The 21,104-nt window shown below is 50.5% G+C and overlaps 1 protein-coding gene across 2 annotated transcripts in view; it reads left to right on the plus strand.

The window, feature by feature from the left end:
- Nucleotides 1-21,104, plus strand: part of GFPT1 (glutamine--fructose-6-phosphate transaminase 1) — a 107,430-nt gene that overhangs the window by 15,744 nt on the left and 70,582 nt on the right. For both annotated transcript variants that reach the window (XM_029066395.2, XM_029066397.2), the window contains exons 2-3: nucleotides 8,451-8,558; nucleotides 12,407-12,514. In XM_029066395.2, coding sequence (XP_028922228.1) covers nucleotides 8,451-8,558; nucleotides 12,407-12,514 — 216 coding nt within the window. The remainder of the gene's footprint in view (nucleotides 1-8,450; nucleotides 8,559-12,406; nucleotides 12,515-21,104) is intronic.

A 21,104-nucleotide genomic window follows, 5' to 3' on the forward strand; every position in this document is an offset into this window, starting at 1 on the left:
TTTTTGAGCTCGGCGGGAGCTCGGCGTCTCATATCGATCGATGAATCGGTGCTATTTATTGAGCGCTTCCTACGCGCAGAGCCCCGTCTCGCAGTGTTTAGGTACGTTGCCGGACTGGGAGCAGGGCGACCTGGTGGAAGGAGCCCAGACCTGGGAGTCCCGAGCCTCGAGTCCGAATTGTCCATTCCAAGCGCTTAGTGCAGGGCTCTGCACGTAGTAGGCGCTCAGTAAATACTGTTGAATGAATGAAGACCTGGATTCTCATCCTGGCTGCCACGTGACCCTGGGCGAGTCGCTTCACGTCTCTGGCCCTCAGTTTCCTCATCCGCTAAATGGGGTTTCAACACCTGTTCTCCCTCCTACTCCCTCCTAGAGCCCCGTGTCGGACCCGATTCGCCTGCGTCTGCCTCCGCGCTCAGTACGGTGCTCGGTGCGTAGGAAGCGCCTGACAAGCTGGGAGCGGCCTGGCTTAGTGGAGAGAGCCCGGGCTCGGGAGTCACGGGTCGTGGGTTCTAATCCAGCCCCGCCACTTAGCAGCTGTGTGACTTTGGGGAAGTCACTTCACTTCTGCGCCTCAGTGACCTCATCTGGAAAGTGGGGATGAAGACCGTGAGCCCCACGGGGGGCGATTAGACCGTGAGCCCGTCGGTGGGCAGGGACCGTCTCTATCTGTTGCCGAATTGTCCATTCCAAGCGCTTAGTCCAGTGCTCTGCACATAGTAGGCGCTCAATAAAATGCTATTGAATGAATGGCCACCTGATGACCTTTTATCTACCCCAGTGCTTGCCCGTCATTGGGCAGGGACGGTCTCTATCTGTTGCCGAATTGTCCATTCCGAGCGCTTAGTACAGTGCTCTGCACAGAGTAGGCGCTCAATAAATGCTATTGAGGGAATGAATGCTTAGAACGGTGCCTGGCCCATGGTAAGCGCTTAACAAATGCCATCAACGTCAACAACAGATACCCCAGTTATTATTCTGATAATTAGCACATAGTAAGCTCGTTATTAAAAACCACTAATTGCTGTTATTAACGTGCCCTGCGGCTACGTGGGATTCATCATCCACTTAGCTTCTTTATTGCTCTTCGTCCCGTTTCACAAGCGATGTTTTTATGATTTGATCTGCCCCCGAGCTCTGGATCTTGAACATAATTCAGTCTCGCATTATTTGGTAAATGTACGGAAAAGCCGAAGATCCTAAATTCAGTTTTTATTATTCTTTTGTAATATACTGACCTCTATATCTTTTTCACCATTACGTAGTCAGAATAACACACAGATCCGCCAAGCGCTAAGTACGAGAAGCGGCAGCATGGCTTAGTGGCTAGAGTTCGGGCGTGGGAGTCGGAAGGTCATGGGTTCTAATCCCGGCTCCGCCTTGTGCCCGCTGTGTGCCCTTGGGCAAGTCGCATCACCTCTCTGGGCCTCAGTTTCCTCATCTGGAAAACGGGGATGAGCGTGAGCCTCACGCGGGTCAGGGACCGGGTCCAACGAGCCGGTCGTCGGGCAGGGATCGTCTCTATCTGTTGCCGAGGTGTACGCTCCAAGCGCTTAGTACAGCGCTCTGCACACAGTGAGCGCTCGATAAATACGACTGAACGAACTGGGATCTACCCCAGGGCTTAGAACAATGTATGGAACATGGTAAGCGCTTAACAAGCACCGTAATTATTATAGCACAGTGCTCTGCCCACAGTAAGCACTTAATAAGCATTATTATTAGTGCTCAGCATTCAAGTAGTGGCCTAGTGGATAGAGCCGGGGCCTGGGAGTCGGAAGGACCCGGGTTCTAATCCCACCTTCGATACTTGCCTGCTGGGTGACATTGAGCAAGTCGTTTGACTTCTCTGGGCCTCAGCGACCTCATCTGCAAAATGGGGATGGAGACCGGGAGCCCCACGGGGGACAATGACGGGGTCCAACCCGGCTTGCTTGGATCCACCCCGGCGCCGAGAATACGGCCTGGCACATGGTAAGCGTTTAACAAATGCCATTTTTAAAAAAGTAAGCACTGGAGTAGATACGGGATCATCGAGGCCTATGAGAAGCAGCACGGCCCCGGAGATAGAGCCCGGGCCTGGGCGGCAAGAAGGTCGTGAGTTCTAATCCCGGCTCTGCCCCTTGTCTGCTGGGTGACCTTGGACAAATCACTTGACTTCTCTGTGTTTCGGTTCCCTCATCTGTAAAATGGGGATTGAGGCGGTGAGCCCCACGGGGGACAGGGACTGGGTCCAACGCGATTGGCGTGTGATAATAATGATAATGATGAATAATGGTGGTGTTTGTTAATCACTATGTGCCAAGCACTGTTCTAAGCGCTGGGGGACATACAAGGTAGTCAGGTTGTCCCACGTGGGGCTCACAGTCTCAAGCCCCATTTTACAGAGGAGGGAACGGAGGCACAGAGAAGCAGCGTGGCTCAGTGGAAAGAGCGCGGGCTTCGGAGTCGGGGGTCATGGGTTCGAATCTCGGCTCTGCCACTTGTCAGCTGGGTGACTTTAGGCAAGTCACTTGACTTCTCTGTGCCTCAGTTCCATCATCTGTAAAATGGGGATGAAGACCGTGAGCCTCACGTGGGACAACCTGATGACCCCGTATCTACCCCGGCGCTTAGAACAGTGCTCGGCACATAGTAAGCGTTTAACAAATACCGACATTATTAAATGACTTGCCCAAGGTCACACCGCAGACAAGCGGCGGGGCCGGGATTAGAACCCGTGGCCTTCTGACTCCCAGGCCCGGGCTCTTTCCACTGAGCCACGCTGCTTCTCATCCACTCCAGAGCTTAGTTTAGTGCCTGGCACGTAGGAAGCACTTAACAAATACCCTGGTTATTATTATTACACGGGGCCTGCAGCCTAAATAGGAAAGGAGAACAGGGATTGAATCCCCATTTTGGGGATGAGGTCACCGAGGCACAGAGAAGTGAAGTGACATGACCAGGGTCAGACAGCAGACAAATAGCGGAGTGGGATTAGAACCCAGGTCCTCCGACTCCCAGGCCTGGGGTCTTTCCACACTGCTCCGTTCCCGGATTTCTCAGCAGTCGAAAGTTGGAAATAATGATACTAAACTTTCCGTGATCATCAAAATGGAAACTTTTTCTCGAGTGCCAGGATTTCTCTCTCGTGCCCCCAAACTGGTTAGAGAGCCAGGGCTTGGGGGTCAGAAGTCATGGGTTCGAATTCCGGCTCTGCCACTTGTCAGCTGTGTGACTGTGGGCGAGTCACTTCACTTCCCAGTGCCTCAGTTCCCTCATCTGTAAAATGGGGATGAAGACCGGGAGCCTCACGTGGGACAACCTGATGACCCTGTATCTCCCCCTGCGCTCGGAAGAGTGCTCTGCACATAGTGAGCGCTTAACAAATACCAACATTGTTATTATTATAGTTTTTTTTAAATAGAATATCTAATGCTGATGAATGTAGGGATGAGCTTTGCCTGCGCACAGTCTATATTAAGGCCGGCATCTTCACCTTTGTGCCTTTTACCTTTTAATTGCTGAGCGCAGATTTGCTTCCGCGTTGTTAAAGATGGTCCTACCTAAAAGCATGTGATTGCCGAATGAAAAGGGCGTGGGTTTATAAAGCCGGCCCCGGAGCACTGTAGGCCCCGAGAAAGAAGTCTGAGAAGAAAACTTTACAGCCTTTTATCTCTCGAAATCTTAATTGTGGGTGACAATTTGAGAAGGAGGGGTAGGGAGAGAATGCTATTGTACAGTGACCTAGTCAAGCATGCCAAGCATGCGACCCCTGAGTGATTCTTTCTTATAACGTCCCCTAAAAGGAAATTATGCTCATTATTATGGGCAGTGAACTTTGTATTTATTTTTTTTTTTTATGGCATTTGTTAAGCGCTTACCATGTGCCAGGCACTGTTCTAAGTCCCGGGGTGGTAATAATAATGATGGCATTTGTTAGGCGCTTACTATGTGCGGAGCACTGTTCTAAGCGCTGGGGGGGATACAGGGTGATCAGGTCGTCCCACATGGGGTTCACAGGCTTCATCCCTATTTTACAGGTGAGGGAACTGAGGCACAGAGAAGTGAAGCGACTTACCCAAAGTCACACAGCTGCCAAGCGACGGAGCCGGGATTAGAACCCACGACCTCCGACTCCCAAGCCTGGGCTCTTGCCATTGAGCCACGCTGCTTCTCTAATAATAATAATAATGATGATGGTATCTGTTAAGCGCTTACCGTGTGCCAAGCACTGTTCTAAGCGCTGGGGGAGATCCAGGGTCATCAGGTTGTCCCACGTGAGGCTCACGGTTTTCATCCCCATTTTCCAGATGAGGGAACTGAGGCACAGAGAAGTGAAGTGACTTGCCCAAAGTCACACAGCTGGCACGTGATGGAGCCGGGATTAGAACCCATGACCTCTGACTCCCAAGCCCGGGCTCTTGCCACTGAGCCACGCTGCTTCTATACAAGGTCATCGGATTGGATGCAGTCCAATATACCACATCTGTAAAATGGGGATTTAGACTGTGAGCCCCACGTGGCACAGGGACTGGGTCCAACTGGATTTTATTTTATTTAATGGCCTTAGGCGCTTACTGTGCGCCACACACTGTAATATGCATTGGGGTAGATTCAAGATAATCAAGTTGGACACAGTCCATGTCCCACATGACACTCACAATCTTAATCCACAGTTTACAGATAAGGGAACTGAGGCCCAGAAAGTGAAGTGACTTGCCCAGGGTCTCCCAGGAGACAAGTGGCAGAGCCGGGATTAGAACCCACGTCCTTCTGACGCCCAGGCTCGGTTCATTAGGCCACGCTGCGTCTCACCTACTCGGTTGTTTTATACTCTCCCAGGCAGTGTGGCTCAGTGGAAAGAGCCCGGGCTTGGGAGTCAGAGGTCGTGGGTTCTAATCCCGGCTCTGCCACTTGTCAGCTGGGTGACTTTGGGCAAGTCACTTCACTTCTCTGGGCCTCGGTGACCTCCTCTGGAACATGGGGATGAAGGCCGTGAGCCCCATGTGGGACGACCCGACTCCCTTATATCTAGTGCTTAGAACAGTGCTTGGCACATAGTAAGCGCTCAACAGAGGCCATCGTTATCATCATTAGACTGCTCTGCTTGTAGTAAGTGCTCAGAAAATATCATTTTTAACATATTTTGACTTTGGTTTGACTTCGATTAGACCGTAAGCCCGTCAAACGGCAGGGACCGTCTCTGTCTGTTGCCGACTTGTTCATTCCAAGCGCTTAGTACAGTGCTCTGCACATAGTAAGCGCTCAATAAATACTGTTGAAAAAAAAATTCTATTGGTCTTCGACAGCTTTGGTGTTGGATCACCGATTGGCTCGTTCTCTACCAGGCCTTTGATAATTGCCCCACCCTCAACCCCACAGCACTTAATTATCTATCATAAATGATTTATTTATGTTAACGTCCCTCTCCCCCTCTGCACTGTGAGCTCATTCTGGGCAGGGAATTCAGTCAGTCAGCCGTATTTATTGAGCGCTTACTGTATTAAGCGCTTGGAGAGGACATTTCAGCAACCAGTAGAAACAGTCCCTGCCCAGAATGGGCTCACAGTCTAGAAGAGGGCAGGCAGACAGCAAAACAAGGAAATGGGCATCAATATAAAGAAATAGAATTATAGATATAGGTACATCATTAATATGAATAAATAGAATTATAAACCCGTACTTAAATACACAAAAGTATTGTCTGTCCGTCTCCCCCGTTTAGACCGTAAGCCCGTCAGAGGGCAGGGACTGTCTCTGTCCGTTACCGATTTGTCCATTCCAAGCGCTTAGCACAGTGCTCTGCACATAGTAAGCGCTCAATAAATTCTATTGAATGAATGAATGAATGAAAAGTGCCGTGGGGCGGGGAAGGAGGTAATGTTGGTATTTGTTAAGCGCTTACTACGTGCAGAGCACCGTTCTAAGCGCTGGGGGGGATGCAGGGTGATCGGGTTGTCCCACGTGAGGCTCACGGTCTTGATCCCCATTTTACAGATGAGGTCACTGAGGCACCGAGAAGTTTAGTGACTTGCCCACGGTCACACAGCTGACAAGGGGCAGGGCCGGGATTCGGACCCATGACCTCTGACTCCCAAGCCCGGGCTCTTGCCACTGAGCCGCGCTGCTTAGAGCAGAGGTAGAGCGTAGAGCAGAGGGGTAGAGCAGAGGGAGCGATGGAGGGGCAGTGTGTCTGCCAACCGGGTTGTATTGCACTCCCCTAAGCGCTTAGCCCAAGGCTCTGCACGCAGTAAGGGCTCAATAATATAGGTGATGGCGGAAACGCAGTGCTCTCCACAGGGTAAGCGCTCAGTAAATACCGACGATGGTACGGTGGTCTGCCCGGAGTAAGCTCTCAGTGAATACCATCTTTAAAAAATGGTATTTAATAATAATAATGTTGGTATTTGTTAAGCGCTTACTATGTGCCGAGCACTGTTCTAAGCGCTGGGGTAGACATAGGGGAATCAGGTTGTCCCACGTGGGGCTCACAGTTTTCATCCCCATTTTACAGATGAGGGAACTGAGGCACAGAGAAGTTAAGTGACTTGCCCACAGTCACACAGCCGACAAGTGGCAGAGCTGGGATTCGAACTCATGAGCCCTGACTCCAAAGCCCGTGCTCTTTCCACTGAGCCACGCTGCTTCTCAATGTTACGCTCTTACTAGGTGCCAGGCACTGTACTAAGCGCTGGGGTAGATACAGGATAATCAGGTTGGGCACAATCCTTGTCCCACGTGAGGCTCGCAGTCTTCATCCCCATTTACCAGATGAGGGAACTGCTTCTCTAACTTATTTTTATATTAATGTGTTTCACCCTCTAGAGCGTAAGCTCCTCGTGGGCCGAGAACGAGTCTGTCGATTCTGTTGTTTTGTCCTTTCCCAGGTGCTTAGCGCAGTGCCGTGCACACAGTAAGTGCTCGATAAATCCGATCGCTGGATAGACCGACGGAACCCCTTAACGTTAATAATCATAATAATTGTGGTATTTGTTAAGCGCTTCCTGTGCGCCAGGCGTTGGACTAGATGCAGAGTCACCGGGCGGGACACAGTCCCTGTCCCTCGTGGGGCTCCGGGCTTCGGAAGCAGCGTGGCTCAGTGGAAAGAGCCCGGGCTTGGGAGTCAGAGGTCATGGGTTCGAATCCCGGCTCTGCCACTTATCAACTGTGTGACTGTGGGCAAGTCACTTCACTTCTCTGGGCCTCGGTGACCTCATCTGGAAAATGGGGATGAAGAACGTGAGCCCCATGTGGGACGACCCGACTCCCTTATATCTAGTGCTTAGAACAGTGCTTGGCGCATAGTAAGCGCTCAACGGATACCATCGTCATCATCATTAGACTGCTCTGCTTGTAGTAAGTGTTCAGAAAATATCATTTTTAGCATATTTTGACTTTGCTCTTCGATAGCTTCGATCTCATCTGTAAAATGGAGATTAACTGTGAGCCTCCCGTGGGACAACCCGATGACCCTGTATCTACCCCAGCGCTTAGAACGCTGCTCGGCACCTAGTAAGCGCTTAACAAATACCAACATTATTATCCCCGTTTTCCAGATGAGGTCACTGAGGCCCAGAGAAGTGAAGCGACCTCCCCGAGGTGCCCCAGCAGACAAGGGGCAGAGGCGGGATGAGAACCCGGGTCCTTCTGGGGCCCCGGGCTCTAACCACTGAGCCACGCTGCTTCTCCGAGTGGTCGGACCTGTATTTTCTACCTTTTAATCTCAGCTGCCCCGGGGGGAGTTGGTAGATAGGATCTCAAAGCCCAGGAGATAATCAAGCCCAGGGCACGACATCGGGTGTGGAGAGCCGCCCTGGTCAGTCTCTGGGCCTTGGGGCAACCCCCTCCTCCTACCCCCAACCCCCCAGGAGCCCGGGTCTGGCCAGAGCCAGCGTGGCTTGGATTCAGCCTGGGAAATGATGTATTGTTATTATTAATGGTATCTGTGAAGCGCTTACTACATGCCAGCCACTGTATTAAGCGCTGGGGTACATCCAAGGTCATCAGGTTGTCCCACAAGGGATTCAGGATTCGTAATCGGGAGAAGGGGAACGGTTCGGAGCCCTTGCCGTTGAATGGAATTTCTTCTTAACCCAAGCTTTCGTCTTTCTAACGATAAACGCATCTGGTGTGGAAAGATCCTCGCCCTTGGATTTTTAAATTCCCCCAAATTATAGAAAAAGAGATCAAGGAAGGAATTAAGCAGCAGGGCCTACTGCAGAGAGCACAGGGGTGGGAGTCAGAGGACCTGGGTTCTAATCCCGGCTCTGCCGCTTGCCAGCTGGGTGACTTGGGGCAAGTCACTTCACTTCTCGGTGCCTCCGTTACCTCATCTGGAAAATGGGGATTGAAAGGGTGAGCCCCACGTGGGACAACCTGATCACCTTGTATCCCCCCGCGCTTAGAACAGGGCTTTGCACATAGTAAGCGCTTAACAAGTACCACCATTTATTTATCTTTTTTTCTAGGAATATTTGCCTACCTGAATTACCACGTTCCTCGAACGAGGAGAGAGATCTTGGAGACCCTTATTAAAGGACTTCAAAGGCTCGAGTACAGAGGATACGATTCTGCAGGTATTTATAGTTTCCTTCTTTGCCACTCGATGCTTCTTTCTGGTTCCTAGTTTTGGTTTGTTTTTAAAATATGGTATTTGGTAAGCTGACTGTGTGCCAGACACTGTTCTGAGCCCTGGGAGAGAGACAGGGTCATCGGGGGGACCCAGTCCCTGGCCCACGCGGGGCTCGCAGTCTTCATCCCCGTTTTCCAGATGAGGGAACTGAGGCCCAGAGAAGGGAAGTGGTTCATCCGAGGTGACGCGGCAGATGAGGGGAAGATCTGGGATTAGAACCCAGGTCCTTCTGACTCCCAGGCCCGGGCTCTATCCGCTAGGCCACGTGGCCTTTTCTGTAGTTGCTTCTTGATAGTTGTTAATTCTGACTGGCTATGGCAGGGTAAATGGGGCCAAAGAATAAATGACGGAATAGCGGTTGGCATTTACGCGCTCACAGAGCGCTGAGCACTGCACTAAACGCTGGGCGTAATATACGCAGATGTGACACAGACCTTGACCTGCCCGGGACTCATGAGGATGGAGGGAGGATGGGTTGTTTACCTTCATTTTACAGATGAGGAGACTGAGATACAGAGAAGCAAAATTCATTCATTCATTCAGTCGTATTTTTGAGCGCTTACTGTGTGCAGAGCACTGTACTGAGCACTTGGAATGTACAATTGGGCAACAGATAGAGACAATCCTTGCCCAATAACAGGCTCACGGTCTAAATGGGGGAGACAGAGAAGCAAAACAGAACAAAACAAAACGAGTAGTCTGGCGAAATGACTTGTCCAGGGTCTCACAGCCGATGAGTGGCAGAGCCGGGATTAGAACCCAGGTCCTCTGACTCCCCCTCCCGTGCTCTCTGCAGTAGGCCCTGCTGCTTAATTGCTTCCTTGATCTCTTTCTCTATAATTTGGGGGAATTTAAAATCCAAGGGCGAGGATCTTTCCCCACCAGATGCCGCAGTTACGTACCATTTTGAATGGAAATAGTTGTTATGCAGAAAAGGCATTTTATATTTGGAATCCATTTCTCGTGGGGAAATTCTTCATTTAAGGACAGTTTGATCTTCGCCTAATAATAATAATAATAGTAATTATGGTATTTGTTAAGCACTTACTATGTGGCGGGCACTCTTTTAAGCGCTGGGATAGATACAAGGTCATCAGGATGTCCCACGTGGGGCTCACGGTCTTCCCATTTGACAGATGAGGAAACTGAGGTACAGAGAAGTGAAGTGGCTTGCCCAGGGTCATACCGCAGACGAGTGGCAGAGCTGGGATTCGAACCCACGTCCTTCTGACTCCCAAGCCCGGGCTCTTTCCACTAAGCCACGCTGCTTCTCCTCTTTTGTGACGAGGCAAACGTCGCCGTTGACTGTCTTGTCTAAGAAGACCCATTTTCCCTCCGGTTTTCTTCTGATGCCGCAAATTTTAAGTCCAAACTATTGAAGGGGAGTCTAGCCCTCCCCTTTCATGACAAGATCCTCCCTCCAAGCATGGCGGAGGGTGTAATAGTAATAATTCTGGTATTTGTTAAGCACTTACTATGTGCCAAGCACTGTTCTAAGCACTCGTGTAGATAATAATAATTCTGGTATTTGTTAAGTGCTTACTATGTGCCAAGCACTGTTCTCAGCACTGGGGTAGATAATAATAATAATAATTCTGGTATTTGTTAAGTGCTTACTGTGTGCCAAGCACTGTTCTAAGTGCTGGGGGAGATACAAGGTAATCAGGTTGTCCCACATAGGGCTCACAGTCTTCATCCCCATTTTCCACGATGAGGTATCTGAGGCTCAGAGAAGGTAAGTGACTTGCCCAAAGTCACACAGCTTATAAGTGGCGGAGCCGGAATTAGAACCCACGACCTCTGACTCCCAAGCCCGGGCTCTTGCCACTGAGCCACGCTCCTTCGACCGGGAGTCAGAGATCATGGGTGCTGATCCCGGCTCCACCGCTTACCTGCTGTGTAAACCTGGGCGGATCACTTCATTTCTCCGTGCCTCAGTGCCCTCGTCTGGAAAATGGGGAATTGAGACTGTGAGCCCCACGTGGGACAGGGACTGGGTCCTACCCGATTTGCTTGTATCCACCCCAGAACTTAGTACAGTGCCTGGCAAATAGTAAGCGCTTAACAAATAGCATAATTATTACTAATCATTCTTATTATTTGTATTATTGTTTCCCTCCGATGTCCCGGGTTTGGAGTCTGAATTACTGAGTGGGAGGCGAGCCCTGCCCCTTCAGGACAAGAAGACCCGTCCTAAAATTTTCCTCCTATGCCCCGGGTTCTAAGTCCAAACTATTCATCGGGAGGTTAGCTAGCCATGCCCTCCCTAAAATTTTCTCCCTACGCCCTGGTTTTTGAGTCCAAACTATTGAGGACGAGAAGACCCATCCTCCAATTTTCCTCCGATGTCCCGGTTTTTGAGTCCAAATTATTGAATGGGAGGCGAGCCCTGCCCTATTAGGACAAGAAGCCCCTTCCTCCCTAAAATTTTCCTCCTAAGCCTTGGTTTTTGAATCCAAATTATTGAGGATGAGAAGACCCAGCCTCCAGTTTCCTCCAATGGTCCTGGTTTTTGAGTCCAAATTATTGAACGGGAGGCGATCCCTTCCCTTTCAGGACAAGAAGACCCTTCCTCGCTTAAATTTTCCCCAGACCCTGGTTTTTAAGTCCAAACTACTGAGGACGAGAAGACCCATCCTCTAATCCTCCTCCCATGTCCCGGTTTTTGAGTCCGAATTATTGAATGGGAGGTGAGCCCTGCCTTCTCAGAACAAGAAGACCCTTCCTCCTTAAAATTTTCTCCCTAGGCCCTGGTTTTTGAGTGTGGACTATTGAAGATGAGAAGACCCAGCCTCCAGTTTTCCTCCAATGTCCTGGTTTTTGAGTCCAAACTATTGAACGGGAGGCTAGCCCTGCCCTTTCAGGACAAGAAGCCCCTTCCTCCCTAAAATTTTCCTCCTAAGCCTTGGTTTTTGAGTCCAAACTATTGAGGATGAGAAGACCCAGCCTCCAGTTTCCTCCAATGGTCCTGGTTTTTGGGTCCAAATTATTGAATGGGAGGTGAACCCTTCCCTTTCAGGACAAGAAGACTCTTCCTCCTTAAAATTTTCCCCCTACGCCCTGGTTTTTGAGTCCAGATTATTGAGGACGAGAGGACCCCCTCCTCCAATTTTCCTCCGATGTCCTGCTTTTTGAGTTCGAATTATGAATGGGAGGTGAGCCCTGCCCTTTCAGGACAAAAATCCCCTTCCTCCCTAAATTGTTCGTCCTAGGCCCTGGTTTTTGAGTGTGAACTATTGAGGATGAGAAGACCCAGCCTCCACTTTTCCTCCGGTGTCTTGATATTTGAGTCTGAACTATTGAATGAGAGGCTAGGCCTGCCGTTTCAGGACAAGAAGACCCTTCCTCCCTAAAATTTTCCTCCTAGGCCCTGGTTTTTGAGTCCGAACTACTGAGGACGAGAAGACCCGTCCTCCGGTTTTCCTCCGATGTCCCGGTTTTTGAGTCCAAACTGTTGAATGTGTGGCGAGGCCTCCCCTTTTCCCTCAAGAAGACCCGTCCTCCAATCTTCCAACGCCTCGGTTTTTAAGTCCGAACTATTCATTCGGTCGTATTGAGCTTGTACTGTGTGCAGAGCACTGTACTAAGCGCTTGGGAGAGGACAGTACAACACAAAGACACGTTCCCTGCCGACAGTGTGCCTAGAGAACCGTTGAACGGAAGGCTAGCTCGGCTCTTTCAGGACGAGAAGACCCGTCCTAAAAATCTTCCTCCGACGCCCCGGTTTTTGAGTCCGAACTATTGATTGGGAGTCCAGCCCCTCCCTTTTTTTTAATTTCTCTCTCTCTCTAGGGGTTGGAATTGACGGAGGCAACGACAAGGATTGGGAATCGAACGCCTGCAAAATCCAGCTCATCAAGAAGAAAGGGAAGGTCAAAGCCCTGGATGAAGAAGTGAACAGTAATTTCTCTTTTTCCTTTTCTCTTCCCTCAACCGAGCGCTTACTGTGTGCAGAGCACTGTACCGAGTGCTTGGGAGAGCCCGGTAGACTCTCAACAGAGTTGGTAGACACAGTCAACCTTAGAGAAGCAGCGTGGCTCAGTGGAAAGAGCCCGGGTTTAGGAGTCAGGTGTCATGGGTTCGAATCGCGGCTCCGCCACTAGTCAGCTGTGTGACTTTGGACAAGTCATTTCACTTCTCGGTGCCTCAGTGACCTCATCTGTAAAATGGGGATTAAGACTGTGAGCCCCACATGGGACAGCCTGATTACCCTGTACCTACCTCAGCGCTTAGAACAGTGCTCAGCACATAGTAAGCGCTTAACAAATACCAACATTATTATTACAGTCCAGCGGGGTATCCGTTAAGCGCTTACTATATGCCAGGCGCTTTACCAAGCCGTGGCGTAGGCACAGGGTCGTCATGCCGGACGCAGTCCGTGGCCGACGTGGGGCTGACGCTTTTAATCCCCATTTTACAGGTGAGGGAACTGAGGCCCCGAGAAGCGAAGTGACTTGACCAGGGTCACTCCGCAAAGAAGCGGCGCGGAGCCGGGATGAGACCCCGTGACCTTCTGACTCTCAGGCCCGGGCTGTGCCCACTGAGACCTAAGCGCTTAGTACAGTGCTCTGCACACAGTAAGCGCTCAATAAATACCAATGAAGAAATTCAGGGGGAGCCCAGAGCGTTCATTTGTGGCTGAGAATTGGGCTCCTCATTGGTGACACGGGGGATTCCCGTTTCCGTGTTTTGCTGTCTGTCTCCCCGCTTCTAGACCGCGAGCCCACTGTGGGCAGGGATCGTCTCTATCTGTTGCTGAATTGGACTTTCCAAGCGCTTAGTACAGTGCTCTGCGCACAGTCAGCGCTCAATAAATACGATTGAAGGGATGAATCACTCGCTCGATCAATCGGTGCTATTTATTGAGCGCTGACTGTGTGCAGGGCACTGTGCTAAAGTGCTTGAGAGACTGCCTCTCCCTTCGTTGTCACCTGCGAACTTAGATTTGTTCCCTTTATTCACCCCGCCCTCGACCCCACAGCGCTCATGTACATATCCGTAGTTTATTCCTATTAATGTGTGATTATGTTATTTGTTAAGCGCTTACTATGTGCCAGGCACTGTACTAGACGCAGGGGTAGATAGAACCTAATCAGGTCGGACGAGGTCCGTGTCCCACATGGGGCTCCCAGTCTTTATGCCCATTTTCCAGATGAGGGAACTGAGGCCCAGAGAAGTGAAGTGACTTGCTCAAGGTCACACAGCTGACAAGTGGCAGATCCAGTATTAGAATTCAGGTCCTTCTGTCTCCCAGGCCCGGGCTCTGTTCACTAATAATAATAATAATAATAATAATAATAATGATGTTGGTATTTGTTAAGCGCTTACTATGTACAGAGCACTGTTTTAAGCGCTGGGGGAGATACAGGGTCATCAGGTCGTCCCACGTGAGGCTCACGGTTAATCCCCATTTTTCCAGATGAGGTCACTGAGGCCCAGAGAAGGGAAGTGACTCGCCCACAGTCACCCAGCTGACAAGTGGCAGAGCCGGGATTCGAACCCATGACCGCTGACTCCCAAGCCCGGGCTCTTTCCACTGAGCCCCGCTCCTTCCCTTGTGGATAGATATGTTCCCTCTCCACAAGGAGGTCACAGTCAAGAGGGAGAAACACCTTTTAAGAAGACGGGGAAGCAGCGCCCCTCGGTGGAAAGAGCCCGGGCTTGGGAGTCAGAGGTCACGGGTTCGAATGCCGGCTCTGCCACTTAGCTGTGTGACTGTGGGCAAGTCGCTTCACTTCTCTGTGCCTCAGTTACCTCATCTGTCAAATGGGGATGAAGACTGTGAGCCTCACGTGGGACAATCTGACGACCCTGAATCTACCCCAGCGCTTAGAACAGTGCTCTGCACATAGTAAGCGCTTAACGAATACCAACATTATTATTATGACAGGAAAACCCTGATCTTCAGGGTAAATCTCTTTGACCTCTGACTCATTTCCCATCTCCCCACTCTCCTCCATCATCCCTTCTGGGTCATTTAGGTCCCCACCCTAGTGCTTAGAACAGTGCTCGGCCCATTATAATAATAATAATAATAATGTTGGTATTTGTTAAGCGCTCACTATGTGCAGAACACTGTTCTGAGCGTTGGGGTAGATACAGGGTCATCAGGTCGTCCCACGTGAGGCTCACAGCAAATCCCCATTTTCCAGATGAGGGAACTGAGGCCCAGAGAAGTGAAGTGACTTGCCCACAGTCACCCAGCTGACAAGTGGCGGAGCCGGGATTAGAACCCATGACCTCTGACTCCCAAGCCCGGGCTCTTTCCAGTGAGCCACGCTGCTAAGCGCCTAACAAATACCAACATAATTATTATTATAAGCACCTATATACTTCTTCTCCGTCCAGATTAAACTGGGAGCCCCACGTGGGACCTGATTATTTTGTATTTAGCGCAGTGCTTAGTTTGGTGCCTGGCATCTCGTGACGGTTGAACAGATACTGCGATTATTTTGAAGCAGGAAGGAGAGCGGGTTTCGAAACCCCATTTTCCAGACGAGGAAACAGTTCGGGACTTGCCCAGGGTTGCATGGCGGGAAGGTGTCAGAGCGGGGATTGGAACCCAGGTCCCCTGGCTCTTTTCCACTATACCGGATTGCTTCTTGGTCTAATAATAACTGTGGTATTCGTTAAGCGCTTACTCTGTGCCAGGCACTGTACTAACGTGCTAGGGGTGGGTACAGTGTGGCTCAGTGGCAAGAGCCCGGGCTTGGGAGTCAGCGGTCACGGGTTCGAATCCCGGCTCCGCCGCTTGTCAGCTGGGTGACTGTGGACAAGTCGCTTCTCTGGGCCTCAGGTCCCTCATCCGTAAAATGGGGATTAAGACCGTGAGCCTCACGTGGGACAACCTGATGACCCTGTATCTACCCCAGCGCTCAGAACAGTGCCCTGCACATAGTAAGTGCTTAACAAAAACGTAGGGAAGCAGTGTGGCTCAGTGGAAAGAGCATGGGCTTGGGAGTCAGAGGCCCTGGGTTCTAATCCCCGCTCAGCTGCTTGTCAGCTGTGTGACTTTGGGCAAGTCACTTCACTTCTCTGGACCTCAGTTACCTCATCTGGAGAATGGGGATGAAGACTGGGAGCCCCACGTGGGACAACCTGATGACCCTGGATCTCCCCCAGCGCTTAGAAAGGCGCTTGGCACATAGTAAGTGCTCAACGAATACCAACATTATTATTGTCATTACAAGCAAATAGGGTTGGACCCAGCCTCTGTCCCTCATGGGGCTCAGAGTCTTATTCCTCATTTTACAGATGGGGGAACTGAGGCCCAGAGATGTGAAGGGACTTGCCCAAGGTCAAGCAGCAGACAAGTGGCAGAGCCGGGATTAGAACCCATGCCCTTCTGACTCCCAGGCCCGGACTCTGTCCACTGCGCCGTGCGAAAGCCACCAACTGTCCAATTAGGCCGTTCTCGACTTAGGATATTTGGGGGTCGAGATGAAGGGCATTTTTCTTTCGAAAAGCGCCTCCTGTTTCAGCTTTACCGATCCAGGGTATTTATTGAGCGCTTAACGTGTGCAGAGCACCGTACTGAGCGTTTGGGAGAGTCCAGTAGAGCAGACTTGGTAGTCCCGTTTCCAGCCCGTGACGAGTTTACAATCTAGAGGGGGAGACTGGAAATCATTTACAATCTAATAATAATAATACTGTTGGTATTTGTTAAGCGCTTACTCTATGCAGAGCACCGTTCTAAGCGCTGGGGGAGATACAGGGTCATCAGGTCGTCCCACGCGAGGCTCACAGTGAATCCCCATTTTACAGATGAGGGAACTGAGGCCCAGAGAAGGGAAGTGACTTGCCCACGGTCACCCAGCTGCCAAGGGGCAGAGCCGGGATTCGAACCCATGACCTCGGACTCCCAAGCCCGGCCTCTTTCCACTGAGCCACGCTGCTTCTCTATCATTTATAGTCATGTACGTAAGGACTGTGGGGATGTGGCCGGGGTGAATATCAAGTTCCCAGGGGCAACGGATCTGACTGCGTAGACGCCGCCTGAGGGAGAGGGAGCCGCGGGAAAGAGGGCTTCATCCGGGAAGGCCTCTTGGAGGAGGTGTCACCTGGATAAGACGAAGACAGAGACATTCAAGGAGCGAATATCTTGTCTCTAGTGGACTGAGCACCTGATCCTCGACGATCGCGGATTCAGGATTCTCACCTTCCGTGAATTACCCTGGTCCCCTGAAGAAAACCAGCGTGGCTCAGTGGAAAGAGCCCGGGCTTTGGAGTCAGAGGTCATGGGTTCGAATCCCGGCTCTGCCCCTTGTCAGCTGGGTGACTGTGGGCGAGTCACTTCCCTTCTCGGCGCCTCAGTTCCCTCATCTGTAAAATGGGGATGAAGACTGGGAGCCCCACGTGGGACAACCTGATTCCCCTGTGTCTCCCCCAGCGCTCAGAACAGTGCTCTGCACATAGTAAGCGCTTAACGGATACCAACATTATTAAAACCGGTTGTGGTGTGTGACGTTTGGCCTTAAGCCGCGGATTGCAGGAACCAGATGAGTGAGAAGTCTGAGGGTTTTCTCTACTAATAATAATAATCACCGCGCCTCATTAAGTGCTTTCCATGTGTTAAATTCTGTTCTGAGCTCTGGGCGGGAGACAGGATAATCAGGTCAGACGCCCAAGCCCCGTCCCACGAGGGCTCACGGCATAAGTAGGAGGGAGGAGGATTTAATCCCCATCTGTTTTTACAGATGAGGAAACTGAGGCCCGGAGACTTGCTCGAGGTCACCCAGCAGACAGGTGGCGATGCCAGGATTAGAACTCATGCCTTCTGACTCCTAGGCTCTTTCCCCTAAGCCAAGCTGCCCTTTTTAAATTTTTCAAATGGTATTTGTTAAGCACGGACTATGTGCCAGGCACCGTACTAAGCACTGAAGTCTACGCAGACTAATCGAGTTGGACACCGTCCACGCCCCACATGGGGCTCACGGTCTTAATCTCCCTTTTCAGATGAGGGGACTCAGGCACAGGGAAATGAAGTGACTTGCCCGAGGTCACACAGCAGACACTGGTCTGGTGGAGCGGGATTAGAACCCAGGTCCTCTGACTCCCCGGCCCGGGCTTTAGCCAATAGACCTAGTTGCTTCTGTGTCTTTTGATTTTTTTTTTGTTTTTTTGGTAGGATAGAAGCAGGATAGAAAGTTTATTCAAGAGCTTGAATGTAGGTGTTATTTGTTATGTTAAATCTTAGTTTAGAGAGATTAAATCTGGTCTTATAAACACTAGAGCCCGGGCTTGGGAGTCACTGGATCATGGGTTCTAGTCCCGGCTCCGCCACTTTTCTGCTGTGTGACCTTGGGTGAGTCACTTCACCTCTCCCTGCCTCAGTTCCCTCATCTGCAAAATGGGGATGGAGACTGTGAGCCCCACATGGGATGGGGCAGTGTCCAACCCCATCTGCTTGTAGCCACCCCCGGTGCTTAGAATAGTGCCTGGCACTTAGTAATAATAATAATGTTGGTATTTGTTAAGCGCTTACTGGGTGCAGAGCACCGTTGTAAGCGCTGGGGGAGATACAGGGTCATCGGGTTGTCCCACGTGAGGCTCACAGTTAATCCCCATTTTACAGATGAGGTCACTGAGGCCCAGAGAAGTGAAGTGACTCGCCCACAGTCACCCAGCTGACGAGTGGCGGAGCCGGGATTCGAACCCATGACTTCTGACTCCCAAGCCCGGGCTCTCGCCACTGAGCCACGCTGCTTCTATACCATCATTATTATGTGGTGTTGTTATTAAAGAAAAAGTTAAGTGATGGTAAAAGTTAAAGTTATATGTTATTTGTTATTATCAAAGTAAAAGTTAAGTAATAGTAACACCGCCAATGAGCCACTAGAAATTATTGCCCCTTTGAGTGATCTTGCGTCACAGAAATGTATTTTTATGGGTTCATCAAGCGAGGAAAATATTACAAAAATCCAACATTGAGGGAGATGTCCCTGGTTGTGTTTCTGTAGAGACGGCACGCAGTTAAACAAGGAAGAACTTAATCTTTTTAATATTTGGGGGAAAATGGCAGCACCTACTATAGTACCGTGCTTTCAGATCCTAGCTGACCATCTGTTGGCCTTTCCGAAGCTTGTGGAGATTTCAGCGCTCAACTCTCCCCTAATAATAAATAATAAAAATTATGGTATCTCTTAAACGCTTTGTGCCAGGCACTGTTCCAAGCGCTGGGGTGGATACAAGTCAGTGACACCGTCCCCGTCCCCCGTGGGGTTCACAGTCTCAATCCCCATTTTCCAGATGAGGCCACTGAGGCCCAAAGAAGTCGTCTGCCCTAGGTACCGCAGCAGACGAGTGGCGGAGCCGGGATTGGAACTCGTGACCTTCTGACTCCCGGGCCTGGGCTTTCTCCACGCGGCCGCTCCGCTTCTCTGCATCTGAACTTTTCAATTTAATAAATTTTCCGAGAAAACAGGCCCGGACGGTAGCCACTAGACCACGCCGCTTCTCTAGGTTGGGTTCATTTGCGAGAGGATCCTTTTAACGGGCTCTAGGTTTCGATTAATTTTACTTTACCGCAATCGCCCGAAATCTTTTCTACTATGAATGTGCGGAGTTGCTTCTATCACGAGATTAAGAATCCGCTATCATTCATTCATTCAATCGTATTTATCGAGCGCTTACTGTGTGCAGAGCACTGTACTGAGCGCTTGGAATGCAGATAGGGAGAAGCAGCGTGGCTCAGTGGAAAGAGCACGGGCTTTGGAGTCCGAGGTCATGGGTTCGAATCCCGGCTCTGTCACTTGTCAGCTGGGTGACTGTGGGCGAGTCACTTCACATCTCTGTGCCTCAGTTCCCTCATCTGTAAAATGGGGATGAAGACTGTGAGCCCCACGGGGGACGACCTGATTCCCCCGTGTCTCCCCCAGCGCTTAGAACAGTGCTCTGCACGTAGTAAGCGCTTAACAAATACCAACATTATTATTATTATTAGATAGAGACAATCCCTGCCCACTGACGGGCTCACAGTCTAATCGGGGGAGACGGACGGACAAAAACAAGACAACTTAATCGCGATAAATAGAATCAAGGGGATGGACGCCTCCTTAACAAAATAAATAGGGTAATAATAAAATATACAAATGAGCAGAGTGCTGAGGGGAGGGGAAGGGAGAGGGGGAGGAGCAGAGGGAAAGGGGGGTCCAGCCCCGGCTCCTCCGACCCCGTCCTCTCCTGGTTCTCCTCCTCCGTCTCCGGCCGCTCGATCGCCGTCTCTTTCCCGGGCTCCTCCTCCGCCTCCCACCCCCTCACTGGCAGGGGCGTCCCTTAAGGTTCAGGGCGTCCGAGTTAGGTCAGACGGTTGTCCGGTGATCTAGGAGAAGGCCTGACTTCCCGTCCTTTGCCCCTCTGCCCTTAGTGACGTCTTTATTTTATAACGGTGTGTAAGCGGTTACCGTGTGCCGCACGCTGTCCTAATAATAATGTTGGTATTGGTTAAGCGCTTACTACGTGCAGAGCACTGTTCTAAGCGCTGGGAGATACAGGGTGATCGGGTTGTCGCACGTGGGGCTCACAGTCTTCATTCCCATTTTACAGATGAGGTCACTGAGGCCCAGAGAAGTGAAGTGACTCGCCCACGGTCACCCAGCTGACAGGCGGCAGAGCCGGGATTTGAACCCATGACCTCTGACTCCCAAGCTCGGGCTCTTTCCAGTGAGCCACACTGCCTCTCTAAAAAATGCCATTCTTATCATTATTATTATTATTATTATTACAGTACCTGGCACATAGCAAATGCTTAAAAAATCCCATTACTGCCCTTACTATTATTATTACAGTGCCTGGCACATAGTAAGCGCTTAAAAACTGTTATCTTCATCGCTCTTGTTATTCATTCAATCGCATTTATTGAGTGCTGACTAGTAAGATCATGGCTCAGTGGAAAGAGCCTGGGCTTCGGAGACGGAGGTCATGGGTTTGATTCTCGGTTCTGCCACTTGGCAGCTGGGTGACTGTGGGCAAGTCGCTTCACTTTTCTGGGCCTCAGTCCCCTCATCTGTAAAATGGGAATTAACTGTGAGCTTCACGTGGGACAACCTGATGACCCTGTATCTCCCCCAGCGCTTAGAACAGTGCTCTGCACGTAGTAAGCGCTTAACAAATACCAACATTATTATTAGTAGTAGTAGTCTTACAGTGCATGGCACATGGTAAGCACTTAAAGAATGCTGCTATTATCATTATTATTATTATTATTATTGTTACAGAACACACAGTAAACACTCAATCAATATGATTAAAATAATGAATTATGCTACCCTTTTTCTTTTCTTCTTTCTTTTTAATGACATTAAGCCCTAATTACGTGCCCGGCACCATACTAAGCACTGGGGTAGATATAAGTTGGACACGGCCCCCGTCCCACGCGGGTCCCCCGGCCTTCACCCCGCCCCCGCACACCGTTAGCGCCCAATAAATAGGATCGAATGAACCGCGCCGGAGTGAATCCCCATTTTCCGGACGAGGGAGCCGAGGCCCGGGG

This window comes from Ornithorhynchus anatinus, chromosome 5, assembly GCF_004115215.2.
Source record: "Ornithorhynchus anatinus isolate Pmale09 chromosome 5, mOrnAna1.pri.v4, whole genome shotgun sequence".
In the NCBI taxonomy this organism is placed as follows: Eukaryota; Metazoa; Chordata; class Mammalia; order Monotremata; family Ornithorhynchidae; genus Ornithorhynchus; species Ornithorhynchus anatinus.